The 15,043-nt window shown below is 42.2% G+C and overlaps 1 protein-coding gene across 1 annotated transcript in view; it reads right to left on the bottom strand.

Moving 5' to 3' along the window:
- FBN2 (fibrillin 2) overlaps positions 1–15,043 on the bottom strand; it is a 224,848-nt gene that overhangs the window by 190,468 nt on the left and 19,337 nt on the right. The window contains exon 5 of the mRNA XM_083151552.1: positions 9,180–9,275. Coding sequence (XP_083007678.1) covers positions 9,180–9,275 — 96 coding nt within the window. The remainder of the gene's footprint in view (positions 1–9,179; positions 9,276–15,043) is intronic.

Below are 15,043 nucleotides of genomic sequence, written 5' to 3'. Positions count from 1 at the left end.
TATTTCTTTTATATGTTGATGCCAGCTATGAGCAGACAGACTATATTAAAGCAATTCTGTGATGTCTGGATCTTAATTAATACTACAACTACAACAGTAGCTGGACCATATATCTTAAACAGTTAGAAGTAAGTACAGAAACAAATCAAACACAAAAATGTGCCACTTTTAGCAATCTGTCAGCACAATTATCATATTCATGCATGCTTTCATTATTTTTAGAATTAAGGGAATCTGATGTGCACAGGAAAATTATTTTTGAACCTTTCCATGTTGTTATACTGTTTCCTGAGTATACCTGGTTTAGATCATTATAATCATTATAATTATTTTTTAATTGTCTTGTTCTGTGCAGCGCTGGGCTGGGCAAATACTGGCAGACAGGTCACCATAGCAACAATTTTTTTTTAACCTGGCAAGTACAACTTTTCCCTCTTTCTGCCCTCTTGCAGCAGTCAGAGCCACGTTTCCATGTCCTGGAAAACCCTGGTGACTTTAGAAGCAAGGCTTCGCTATAGCAGTAAGTAGCTTATTGTAACTGTAACTATAATTGAATAAAGTTTGTGCGCGTGTATGGATCCTCCACGATAACTCACAAATGGTTTAACTAATAGTCTTCAAACTTTGCATACTACCTTATCATCTTAAGGGACATCTAAGATGGGTTTAATCAGACAGCCCCTTAAGGGTGCTGTCATAAGGGTCCATGCTATTCTGTTGTTTACATGCCTTGTGACATGTTGTTGGAAAGTTTATTACTTATGAATACAATGGGAGGGGTGTGGCCAATGGGAAGGGTGTGGCCATGCCCCTGTACAAAAATAGCAGGAGGTGTGGGCAGTGTGTCAACGCACAGGCTGCTGCTGCCTCTCTCCCCGATCAGCGAGCGGCACTGAGCACGGGTGTTCGGACGCTCAGCTGTTCACCTGTTCAGGCATTCCTGTGCTTGGACGATCAAACACACGAATGGCCGAGCGCGGCCGAACCTCCACGAGCGACCATGATCCTCTCCGGCAATTGGGGGGAAGGGGGGGGGGGGGAATTCCAGAGGTTCACCTCTGGAGGCACGACTGGTGCACCCTTTCTTTACAGTGGCATGCAAGGAAATTTCTTGGTGGAGCCCGCTCCTGCAGTGCAGCTCAACCCAAGAAATTTCTGGACATACCACTGAAGTGGTTAAAGGCCTATAAGGGTCCAGTAAATGAAAAACATTTTCATTTGACAAAACTTTTGAGAATTGCAGTAGTTATCAGCAAGTGCATACACGGGGCTGGCAAATATGGCTATATAAAGCAAATTGCATGTGACATGTCACAATGTGAACCTCATGCCTGGGATTCCAATTAATCCTACATGTAGCAGGTCCGATCTCAGACTCCAATCCAATGTGCACAGGACCATACTTCTGATCGGTTGGGATGATCGGTCGGAATCAGATGAAAAGTGTCCAGATCGCACTAGTCAAGGACCAGCTTTAATATATTATCAAGGGTACTACTATAAAGCAAACTACTGAGGAGAAAGGTGATTTACAGTAGGTGTCACTATTTCAAGTGACATAAAGGCAGGTAGGCAAGCAATGAATAAGGCAAGCCAGATGCTTGGTTGCATAGGGAGAGATATCAGCAGTAGAAAGACTTAATACCCATATCTCTAGAAAAATATACAGTACATACAATAGAGATGGTACAAAGAAAGGCTTACATTACAAAACTTACCCAGAAAGACTAAGAAATCTTAACATATTTAGGGCAGGATGTATAAATATACATCGCCGCCCTTAGCCGGCTGTCCGCCGCGATGCCAGCGCATATGTACTAACATATGCAGCTGGCATCGCGGTGCGGTAATGGAGACCCCCCGCGATACCTATACTGTGGTCTGCGGGGGGTCTCCGTCACCTTTCAGCCGGCTCCTGATGCCTACACGCCGGGGACAGCTAAGCAGGCTGTCCCCGGCGCCTCCTTCTCCCCCCTGCAGCCGGAAGGACGTCCGTCCGTGCGTTGATAGGGGGAGGAAGGGCTTACCTTCCGGGGTCCAGGAGGACCTGCAAGAAGGTAAGCCCAAGGGAGGGGGGAGAGGGGGGGTCGGTGAGGCGGCGGGGTTGCGGCAACGCGGCGGGCGGCGAAAAGAAGCCCATAGGCTTCTATAGGGTATCGCCACCCAAAGGTGGCGATACCCTGCCCTGCGATAACGGTGCGGCCGGGTAATAGTACATAGGAAAATGCGGTAAAACTGGGGTTTTACCGCATTTTCCCTTTAGTACATCCCGCCCATAGTTTGGAGAAGAGAAGGGAAAGGGGGATATGATTGAAACTTTCAACTATATCAAGGGAGGGAAACATTTTACAAGGGGGACTCGAGGACATGCACTGAAATTAGAATGAGGCAGGATCAGGGTAAATAATAATAACAAAAAAAAACTTAGACAGGGTAGTGGATAAGTGGAATAGCGTACCCATCAGAGTTGGTAGAGGCTAAGACAATAGAGCAAGTTAAACATGCTTGGGCTAGGCATATATATATATCTTTTTACAAACAATTTAGTTTTAAAATGGATTCTCTTGCCTTTAAACTCCCCATCAGGTATCCCCCAGGTCTACACCTTTCAACTCACCATAAACTTAACCTAAACCTTAACCAATAAACGTATCTAATAAAAAAGACACAGACACAAGTGCTGGCGTTTCAAAATGAATGTCAAATTTATTTGACAATTAAACTAAACTATATATAATGGTGGCGGCACCAAAGAACGGTCACTATAGGGAAGTGGGGTTAAAGATGTTTACCATACACACCATCGCTGGTGATCACTCTCCCCGGTCATCCACTCGTGCTAGTGGAGACCACCCCCCGGGCGGAAGCATGGCCGATGACCATCGATGTCTGGGGAGAGCGACACCCCACTATCTGCACACACACCTCAAGATCTTACAAGGATGACCGTTCTTTACCGCCGCCGAAGAGAGAAGAAATAGGGAAGGGTGGGTGGGGCTTTTCCGGACAGAGGAAGAGCTTCTGATAGCATATGCCCTTTCTTCCCTGTCTATACTCCTCCCACTGTTCTGATAGGCCTTGTGCCCATCCTATTTGCATGTCAGCTGACCTTCCAGTGTAACCTGGGGAACCCATCAGGGGTTTATGCTCTCTCATTGTTTATTCTGCATTCGTGGTTCTTTCTCTAAGTATACAAAACACTGGGGTGAATTTATGAAGCTTGGAGAAGTGTTATCTATCCCCATAAAGAACGTTATGAGCAAGGTGATAATGGTTCAGCCAATCAGCTACAATATGTAAATTGACAGGTAAGAGCTGATTGGCTGAACCATTATCACCTTGCTCATAACGTTCTTTATGGGGATAGATAACACTTCTCCAAGCTTCATAAATTCACCCCTCAGTTCCTAATCTATCCTACTATTTTGTTAATATACATTAACAGCTGGTCATTTTCATTTTCAAAATTTTGATCACATCCTGTTTTAATGTTTAATCTCGGTTGAACAGTCACATCAGACTTATTATATGACTATATTTTAGTGACACTTAACTTTCCTTATTATACTGTATATCTTATTTATATTTTTTTCATTATATCATTATTTGTATTTCTTTTAATTGTATATCTGCTGTTCAGCTGAGATTGACTTATATTTATTTATTACTGTTATGCTTTTCAAATTCAGAGAAGAGAGAGGCTGAAAATTTGTCAGTGTGCCCATAAATATTATGGGCGACCCTGGCTGTAACACCCGTTCTGCCCATTAATGCATTGCAGGGGAGAGAGAAATTTGGGCAGAGCAGAGTTTCTCTGAGCCCTGAACATGGTGTTGCTATAACCCTGCAAAAGAGATTAGTAGGAGACTGATGAGGAATAGCCAAGAAAGGATAAACAGCTGAAAACAGACAGGGCTGCATTTATAACACACAAAATGACCAAAGCTGCACTCTGTCATTTGTGCAGGGGTGCCTAGAATTCTACCAGGGGTCTGCAAGCCAGGAAGGGTATATGTGTTACATTTACCATGGAAGTGATCTTTTTAATAGCAGCAGATAGTAGAAGCAAGTTATATTCTTATATCATACAAGCACTAATTTACATATTGGTTTCTGTTTTTAAAGTTATATATATCCATAAATCTTAATATCATTTTTTACTCTCAATTAACCCTCAAATATAAATTAATATTAATGTGACATAGTCAAAAAGAATTACAGGAAGTAGATAAGCTGCAACATCATTACAACCCACTGCTAAAATACTCTGTCCTGCTGTGATCAAATGTTTTTTATTCTTATATCCCTTTACACTTCAAACAGATACACATGGATTTGCAGGAAATTAAGATTATGCGCCTTATTCAGATCTGATCGCAGTACAAATTTGTTCTGAAAATGGGCAAAACCATGTGCACTGCAGGTGGGGCAGATGTAACATGCATAGAGAGAGTTAGATTTGTTTGAGTTATTTTGTTTCAGAATCAGCTTTATTGGCCAGGTATACTTGCGTATACTAGGAATTTGTTTTCAGGTTGCTTTGCAGCAGCCAGGTGGGTAACAAGTAAACAGCATACAGTATAAACAATAAACAATAAAAACAGGTGGGGGAACATGTACAGTCATACATCTATCTCTCTTGCTGTTGTACCAGATCAGTATTGAGGAACACAGTACAGACTCCACAATTGCGGAGTAGAAGAGGAGCAGAAGCTTCTGTGGGATGTTGAACTTCCTCAGTTGCCTAAGGAAGAATAGACTTTGCTGTGCTTTTCCAACAATAGTATCAGTGTTGGGCCCCCATTTAAGGTCCCGGGAGATTGTGGTTCCTAGGAACTTGAAGGAGTCCACTAGCGACACCTCACTGTCAGAAACTGTTAGCGGAGGAACACCAACAGCCTTCTTCCTAAAGTCCACTACCATCTCAACGGTTTTGAGTGGGTTGATCTCTAGATGTTGCTGCTGCACCATCAGGCCAATCGGTCCACTTCTTGTCTGTAGGCCGATTCGTCCCCGTCCTTGATAAGGCCAATGACGATAGTGTCATTGGCTAATTTGATTATCTTTACTGATTGCGTCTCTGAGGTGCAGTCGTTGGTGTACAGGGAGAAGAGTAGGGGTGAGAGTACACAGCCCTGGGGGGGCTCCTGTGCTGATGGACCGCACTTGGGAGGTGAATTTCCCCGCTTTCACAACTTGTTTTCTATCAGTCAGAAAGTCCACAATCCAAGAACACGTAGCTTCAGGGACTCCTAGGTGGAGTAGTTTGGGGTTGAGGATGTTGGGATGATTGTGTTGAAAGCCGAGCTGAAGTCGACAAAAAGGACACTTGTGTAGGTACCAGGCATATCCAGGTGCTGCAGAATGTAGTGCAGGCCCAGGTTGACTGCATCCTCAACGCATTGATTAGATCAGTAGGCGAACTGGAGGGGGTCCAGCTGGTGGCCAAAGCTTTTAGGTGGCTCAGTACCAGGCGCTCAAATGTTTTCACGATCACAGATGTCAGAGCTATCGGCCGGTAGTCGTTCAGATTTGTAATGGTGGATTTCTTGGGGATCAGAACACTAGTGGAGCTTTTGAGGCAGGAGGGAACCTTGCGTAGCTCCAGTGATTTTTTGAATATCCTGGTCAATATGTTGACCCGCGCACACTCTCAGGGCAGATGGTGACACCCCGTCAGGACCTGGTGCTTTCCTTGGTTTCGGTACAGGATAAATACTGGCTGCTTTATTTTTACACTGCAATTTAGATTTCAGTTTCAATACACCCCACCCAAATGTAACTCTCTCTCTGCACATATTACAACTGCCCTACCTGCTGTTCACATGGTTTTGCCCATTTTGAGAACAAATTTGTACTGCGATCAGATCTGAATAAGGGCCCATATCCAATAAGACCTATTAATGTAATCAGTAGATGACCCACACAAGGGCTGGCCACAGCCACCTGCTGTCCCCATTTGTGTGATTGCTGATAAATACAACCTCATCATTTGCAATAATAATGCTTGTTTGGGTCCTCACACAGAAATATTGCATCAATTTGCTGATATTACTGATGCATTATCAGAACTTGCCAATGGTAACAGGGTACATTAATTCAAATCTACAATATCTAGAAAAATGTGGTCATGGTCATATACAATTATTTTATTTAGTTTGTATAAACTTCTACCTATGTTTGCAAGATGAAATATGTTTCCACATATAATGCAGACCCAAAAAAAAGCCACATAACTACAGTATAAGGTAAATGATATTAAACCGCACCACAAGCAGCAAATCCACTAATAATGGGTTTATAATGTTCTCTCATTAATCTGTCTATAGAATGACAGTATTGTGGGATTTCAAAAAAAAACCCACAGTAATCAATATAACAGCTATCATTTTTAGCATACATTACATCTAATACGCATAATGTAAACATGTGTCTCCAGGGTAAACTACTATTGGAGGATTTATTACATTTAATTTCCCTAAAATGTTTGCTCAAAATTAAGATAATCTGGTGTTCTGAGTGAAAACTTTTAGTATAAACCAAATCCTGACCTCTGCAAGTCCCCTAACATTCAACACAAATAGCGATTATGCAGGTCAATGAAAAATATTAATAGCAGAGGAACTTGTACTGTTTTCATGTTACACGGAGGTAAGTCTGCAGCTTCTGTAATATTGCCAGCCATTAGTTACTGCTCAGCCTTCTGTCTCCAGCCCGGAAATTAGTCTGTGAGGACCTCAGATAGCTGAACAACTAGTCAGGATTCAGCAAAGCAGAAGAGGCCTTCTGCAGGGAAATTCCATGTGTTCAAAATTAAGAAAAATGCCTCTGTTGAAAAGCTGAAGATCACAGAATTTCACAATCCAGAAGTGCGCAGAAAGTCAGGCTCCACTAAGCAGATGCTGATGGCAAAATTACAGACTCTCAATCAACTACTGATAAGAATAGGCAATAATAATGAGCAATGTACTTTATCGGACAGACTAATAAGTAAGGCATACTAATTGTGGTTATTGGAAGCAATATCATGATGGCATATTGTATGCCGGGTCCACCAGTAATCTATTTGAAAGGGCCCAGATGAAACAAATATATGTTATATAGCACATACAGTAATTTAAAATATGAATATTTTGTGCAGATTGCATAGAAACAATAGACACTTTGCATCACCACTGCTATCCACTTCTCATACAGGAAGTCTTTGTTACACAGGAAGTGCTGCTGCAGCTATTGTTCACTATGACTTGAAGGTAGTAAAAAATATACTTCTGAAGCTCTCCAGAATACTGTGGTGATTTGCACAGAGACCACCAAACTTTTCCTGTTATTTCCTGTTGAAAATTGCTCATTTATGATATGTCATAAGAGAGGATTTATGTTGTGCAATGGATTTGGAACATGCAAATATTTTATACCTACTGTACTGCATAAATTAGTGGTTTCCCACTTGGATATTGATAGCATGTTATAAGTATGTATTATGTTGCTTTTGCTTAAGACAATAAATAAGGCAGTTTGTACTTTGCAGCCTCAAGCACCAAAATGGTTTTGTTCTACCTATTGATGCATTTGGGTGTGTTTCACCAGGAGTTGAACTGGTTATGGTTAGTCTCTTCAATCAGAGCAGTAAAAAATTAAGAGAGTCAATGGTCTTTATAAATTATTTTACATTGGGTCAAAAAAGAAGAGGCTCAACTATATTGGAGCCTGTGAACACTGTTACAGCCCATTAGCACTTCCCTCAGATGCTTTGCACATTTTTTTTTAATTGTAAATTGCAAACACAATATCATTGTGGGTACACACGGTGGGATATGCACTATATTTTTATTCAATTTTGCTTATAGAAGCAAAATCGAATCAAAGTCAGATAGGTTTTTGATATGAACGATAAGGTGAGTAGCAGAACAGTAGGTTTTATTTCTTCAAACATTATGTGATCATTCTGTATTTAACAATTTGTAAGCTATGCCAATATTTACAGCCAAATGTAGAAACTTCTAGATGTGTTTTTGTTGGCTCTAAATGAATAAATCCATTTTTTCCAATAAATGTCCAATCTAGATTTAGTTAATTTCATGGCTCCAGCTTTCCTTCCTCCAGATATACTCACAGCTTCTCTGATATCTGCCATAAAGCTGTTCCCTTGTATTATTCTTTAAGTGAATTCTGATTTTATTATCCATCATGGTATATTACTTTTTCTTATTATTATTTATTTATATGATGACAAAAAGGGGTTCTAACAGAATACATAAACAAATAAGCAACTACAAGAAAGCAACAAATGACAGTACAATGTAGGACAGTGATGACTAACCTTAACACTCCAGCTGTTGTTAAACTACAAATCCCAGCATGCCCTGCATTAGTTTTAGCATGGCCAAATAGTAAAACTTTAGCAGGGCATGATGGGATGTGTAGTTCAACAACAGCTGGAGTGTCAAGGTTAACCATCACTGATGTAAGACAAGAACATGATAAATGATATTGACTTATTGATTATATATTATAGAAGTATTGATTAATATATCGCTCAGAAGGCCCTTTCAGAGCAATATCTTTTACAATATCCTCTAATGTGTACACTCAATATCAATGATGACCCCTCTCATCTGCTGAGCATGCAGGTCAAATTTGGCTATATAGCCAACGACCATCACGTTCCAGGTGACGTAACTGAAAGATATCGTTTACCGATATAATTCAGTGGGTACACTGCGGCCGATATTGTTAGCTATATCAGCCAGGCCATGAACGCCTGTGTGTATGGGGCTTAACTGTATTTGTGTACACATGGTAGATCTTTCGCATACATGCTAAAAAAAAGCTCAGTCTGATGGCTGGAGTCGGGTAATATACAGTAGTTCATCAGTCTCCTGGTTAAAATCAAATGTATGGTATACATTGGAAAGATATACTCTATAAATGCCATCATTCTTCTGCATTTGTCAGATCAATTACATATGAAGAAACAGAATTTAGATCACAGATAGCTTGGTGTTAAATGTAAAATAAATACGGCATAAATCATTATCGTACATTCAATACAGTTGACTGGAATACATGTACAGAGAAAATAATAAATGAAATAATGAAGTAAGAAATACAAACTTAAATACGACAACAAAGCCATTGTTAAGTAGAGCAATATATAAAAAGAAATTGTTACATACCTCTTTCACATTGAGGACCAGTAAATCCATATACACAGGCACATCGATTGGGTCCGATACAGCGCCCTCCATTATGGCAGCCATTTTCACAGACAGCTGTGCAAACATATTTACTGAATCATTATTCTCATTCTAGCATTATCCATAGTTACACACCTTTTACAGCTATCTTACATTCTTACAGACTGTCCAGGTATGAGAATATTGACAATACAAAATTGAACTATTACACAAAGATTGAGTAGTTGGGTAACTAAATTAAAGAATAGTCCAATCAATTGTTAATGTTACCAGATTCTGAGCTTCTGCTAATACACATGTAATTAGCTGCATTGCTTTTTTTTTTTTTAGAAAAATAATTGTAAATGAATAAATACTAACATTAATCAATTGAGACAAAAATGCTTTATTTTATTACAATTTGTGTGAAAATATGTTGCAACTACTGTATGGGATTATCATTATTCAATCCCCGGCGGCTACTTCCGATGGAGGAAATAGTGACGGGCACCTATTCAATGCTGTCTTTCTTGACAGCATTGAACAGGCATTTCCGCAAAACAAGCCCGACTTTAAAAACAGCCGGGCTCGTTTTGCTGAAAAGAGCAGTGAATTGTCGAGCTCACGGCCAGATCTCGACGATCCATGGCCGTTTCTCGCAGCCACACCCCTTTTCACCACGTCTCCTTTTTGAATCTCACCTGCCGAGATGCAGAAGACCGGGCCGAGAACGGGACCAGGTCACGACCATTGAACCGGTCCAATAGTCGTGACCCGGGATTTGAATACCTCCCAATGTCTAGGTTGACAGTCACTAGGTTGACCACTAATAGTCGACAGTGCCAAGGTTGACACCTTGAAATGGTTGACGTACCCGTAAGGTCGACATTGACAAAAGGTCATCACTAGCTTATGGTCGACATAGACATGGTCGACATGAATAAGGTCGCCATAACCTTTTGACCTTTTTTTTTTTTTAAAGGTAATTTTGTCATACTTTACTATTCAAGTGTGCATAGAGTGGGAATACAATAGTGAGCTGAGTGCAGCGAGGCACCGTGCCCGAAGCATGGCGAGCACAGAAGTACACTGATCTTGTCTCCATGTCGACATATGTTGACATAGACACCAAAATAACTTGAAAAACTCACGTCAACCTTATGGCCCCGGGCGATGTCAGATGGGTTAGAAATATGGTTAAAATTGCCCTATGTGTATGCCCCTTTATGGCAGCATATAAGACCTGTTACCTTTATGACTACTAAATGAAACAGATTTTTATTTTCAGACTTTGTTGGATTTTGTGTTTTCAATGAATTGTTACTGGTAGCATGAAGAAGGAAGAACATGTGTATCACTGTTTGTGGTTTCATGTTGTAAACAAGAAATTCTGGAATAACTTAGTCATATACTGTAAAAGAAAATGCAACATTGTCATATCCTTAATTCTGTTGTGGCTCAGTCTGGAAACATAAACACAGCCAGAGCCAGATTACAGAGTACTATAGTGGCCTTGATCATGCTCCTCCTACTTCCTCACTTTACCGAGGTGAAGCAGGAAGCACTGGGGCCATGATGTATGAACATCTTGGCTGACAGAGTGGTGAAGGGAAAAACTCCCACCCCCAGCATTTCCTACCAGACCCCCACAGCGTATCAGCTGGCTGGCTCCACTAGGCAATAATATTATTATTATGGACAATACATGGCAGAGAAGCAACATCAGCACACATAATATGAACCGATACCCCTTCTCCCCAATAACTGTCATTAACCACTTGAGTGGTGGGTTTCCTGGGGGTAGGAGACACCTATCAGGGCAGGTTTTTTTCTTCCTTAGAAATCCTCACCACTGTAGGGGCTACCAGCTTCATTTCTGCAGCAGTCCCTACTCTTCTGATGGTGGTGCTCACAGCTCAGCCACCAAAGTAAGTAAAACATCTATCTGAACTGAGAAGGGTCCATCTTCCAAGTTAAAGTTACAGGTGTTGTACACATTTGTTAATTTTGGTAGATTCATGGGGGTCCTTAGAAAATTTTACCTTGGGGCCTGCAATATATCTAGTTTTGCCCTTGGACTTGTTCATTATAATGTTTTAAAACATAAATTGGAGGGCAATATAATGTTACCTAATAGGAATTGTGACTGACTAGGAAGTGGAGGAGCTATAGATGGCATACTATGAACAGAGGATTCTGTAATGTGGCATAATATGAACTAGGGACATTGTGGGGGAAATTTACTAAGATGTGTTTTCTACTTCACATGTGAGGTAACTATGGACAACCAATCAGAATCTACTTCTTATTTATAGATAGAAAGAAGATAGTAGACAGGATCTGATTGGTTGCCCATAGCAACATCACATGTGAAGTAGAATACACGTCTTAGTAAATTTCCCCCTGTACTGTATGTCGTAATGTGAATTGGTACTGTGTTGTATAATGTGTACTGGAAGCCCTACGGTATGACATGATGTGAACTATGGCACTATTATCTTCATAAAACTAACTAGGGCACTATTATCAAGTATAAAATGAACAACTGTTGCAGGGAGGTGTCTCTCTAGAAGACTTGGAACAGTTGCACCTTCAAATTGTTGCTATGGGGCCCTTAAAGTTCTAGCTGTGCCCCTGTATATCACTATACAGCTATTTTTGGAAACACTAGGTTTGTCTGTTTTTATATCCCAAAATACTGTATTTCTTCCACAAAGCTATATGACAAACTTTTAATGTAGTATACAGCACTCTTTGTGCATTCAGTTGAAACTATTAACTCCCTTGGTCTGTCACAGCCCATACTCTAAGCTTCATTCTTACCTGCTGCTTTCTGCAGAATAACACTCATGGTACAGTTATGTGGCATCCCTCCTACCACCTTCCACTGCCAGACATTTATGCCATGGCAACACCCTGGTCATTATTGTTAGGATATTTTATTTATATAGATACAGTTTTAAGCTAAAATAGAGGGACTGGTTTACCACAGTTTAATATATCTCATTAACCACTTGAGTGGTATGCCCGGAAATTTCTCGGGCTCAGCTGTGCTGCCGCAGCGGGCTATCCCGGAAAATTTCCGGGCATACCACTAAAACCACCACTGGCGCATCACCTGTCCAGGCACCCCCCCAGTGGCCGCTCTGCTGTCCCCTCCCCTCAATCCCCCTCACCTCTCAGCTCAGGCGATTGTACGCCGGAGCTCCCTTGCCCCCGCTGCAATTAGTTCTAGTGATTGACAGGCGGCAGGCTCTGGGATGTTCGGGGGTGGCTCGGGGGGACTCAGGAGAGTTCATGCACCCGAGTCCTTCCAAGCCGCCGCGAAACATCCCCGAACCTGCCGCCTGTATGATCACTGACAAGCGGCTGGGGCAGCGGCGGTAGTGTTAGTACGCCGGAGCGAAGGTGAGGGGGTGGGGGGGAGCGGAGGTGAGGGGGGGAGGTGGGGGTGGCTTCTGATGATCTGTGGTGGGTTTTGCTGGGACAGGACAAACCTGCCCTGGTAGGTTTGTCCTGCCCCAGCAAAACCCACCACTCAAGGGGTTAAATCATATGTGCTAGATTAGCACAGCACTTGTTTTAAACCTAAAAATTTCACTTCCATCTATAATTAATATTGAAGAAGAAGGAATTGGGATGTATTGGGGATTTATCAAGTAGGCAAAGTTCAGTTGGAGTGTTCTATGCAGGGGGTGTGGTATAGGGTTCCGACAGTCGGGATCCCGACAGTCATTAGCCCGACGTTGGGATCCCAACTGGACGGACTCAGACAGCATGGTGAGCGCACCAAAGCCCCTTGCGGGATCACTGCGCTCGCCACGCTGCGGGGACGGTGGCTCACTACGCTCACACCTATTCTATTCTCCCTCTATGGTGGTCGTGGTCACCCACAAGGGAGAATAGCCGGTGGCCGTCAGGAACCCGTCTGTCGGTGTTTTAACAGTCGGGATCCTGACGTCGGGAAAATGACTGTCGGGATCCCGACTGTCGGGACCCCATCCGGCACCCCTATGCAGGACGTAAGTGAAAGTGCACCTGTTTGATTTATGTTTTGTCCCTAGTATAGGGCAGCTTACAATGATGATTATGAAGACTTATGAAGAAAAAACTTTTTTTACGGTCAGGGCAGTAAAAACTCTCTTCCTGGAGATGTGGTGTCAGCAGAGACAATAAATTATTTTAAAATTAGGTTGGCCAATAATCTATTGGGCAAAAACATCATGGGGTACAAATAACAATAAAAATCTGTATACAATTAAATCTGATTTCAGTTATATAAGGGATGAAACAAATAGATCATGCACTTTAATAACAAAGGTTGAACTTGATGGACACAAGCCTTTATTCAGCCTTAACAACTATGTACTGTATCTATGTAACTATGTAACTAGTATCCACCTACTGCACACACAGATGTGGTACCCTTATGCATACTGCAAGAGGCAGTGAATGTGACTTGGCTGGATAAGCTCTCACAGACAGGGCCCTTCTCCCTCGCTTAGGCCACACCCCCAAAATGTTTAGAGGGGGGGAGAAAGAAAACTCTAAATACTCTAAACTCAGCAGCAGCAGCAGCAGCAGCACACAACTACAGCATGTGCTGCGCTGGCAGCAGGCTCAGCATGAGCTCTCACACTGTCAATGAGATGCTCATGCTGAGCCTGCTGTCAGCACAGCACATGCTGTAGAAGTGTGTGCTGCTGTTACTGCTCCGGAGGGACGGAGGGGGAAGGGAGGGGTCGGACTAGGGCCCCTGCCGGGCCCCTTCAGCCAGCCCGGGCCTTGGTAATTAGCACCCGCCCCCCCCTCTCAGCTGCCCTGCTTCCTATGGAATCATTCCTATGGAATTCCCATCCATGCCCAATAAGACTCTCCACTAGCCTCCAAACTTTTAAGTGTTCCTCTTCAGGCAAGCCTATCATATTTAAGTTCTACACGCATAACCCTCAGAGGCACTTATGTATTATATAGTTTCCCTTCTGGACATATAACTTGGGGGGACTGCTATGCTATTACTGGTGCCTGTCCTTATGTTTCCCCCCTATATCCCTATAGATTGTAAGCTTGCAGCAGGACCTCCATGTCTGTCTGTTGTTACCCAGTTTGTTTTATCACTGTCTACTATTGTAAAGCGCAACGGAATCTGCTGCGCTATATAAGAAACTGTAAATAAATAAAAGCTTTTAAAAACAGAAAGTGATATAGCTCGTAGCTATGCGCCCCTGTCATTATCGGCTCTGCTATCCATATGATTGTGCTCTGATATACGGAAGCAATATATGAATGGTCAGTAGCACTGACTGCTCTGATACCTGAAGCTATCAATTTTTACAGCGGCAGGTACCGTTTTCCCATTGACAGCCACTGTATTGGCTGCTGCGGCTCTCAGCTCTATGCTGCACACGGGAGATCTTGCGATAGTAGCGAGATCCAGTGTATGTGCACTGTTGCCGGGAGGAAGACACAACGCATCAGCACTAGGCTAATACACTGTGATCATAGGGATCACCGGAGGGGGGTATTTTCACTCCTTGTCCAGACAGACAAGATGTTAATACATCTTGTTGATGTGGCTTCCTGCTACACAATGAAGAACTAAAGTATAGCGTCATGATCTATAGCGGATGCTATAGAACAATTACCCATCAGTTACTTAGTGTGCAATACCTTGGAAGCTAAGAAAATAACCTGGGTCCATGACCTCTAAGCCTCTGGTCCCCATGGCAACAGCACCCTCTGCACCCATCGTAGCTAAGCTCATATTCCTAATACTTTTTAAAAGTAATTTTATCTGATCTACCTAATGAAAAATAATTCTTACTTGTAAATGGACTCTTAGGAAATATGCGAAAAATTATCAA

Source organism: Crinia signifera, chromosome 1, assembly GCF_055691185.1.
Source record: "Crinia signifera chromosome 1, ASM5569118v1, whole genome shotgun sequence".
NCBI lineage: Eukaryota > Metazoa > Chordata > Amphibia > Anura > Myobatrachidae > Crinia > Crinia signifera.
This window is presented reverse-complemented; position numbering and strand designations above follow the sequence as displayed.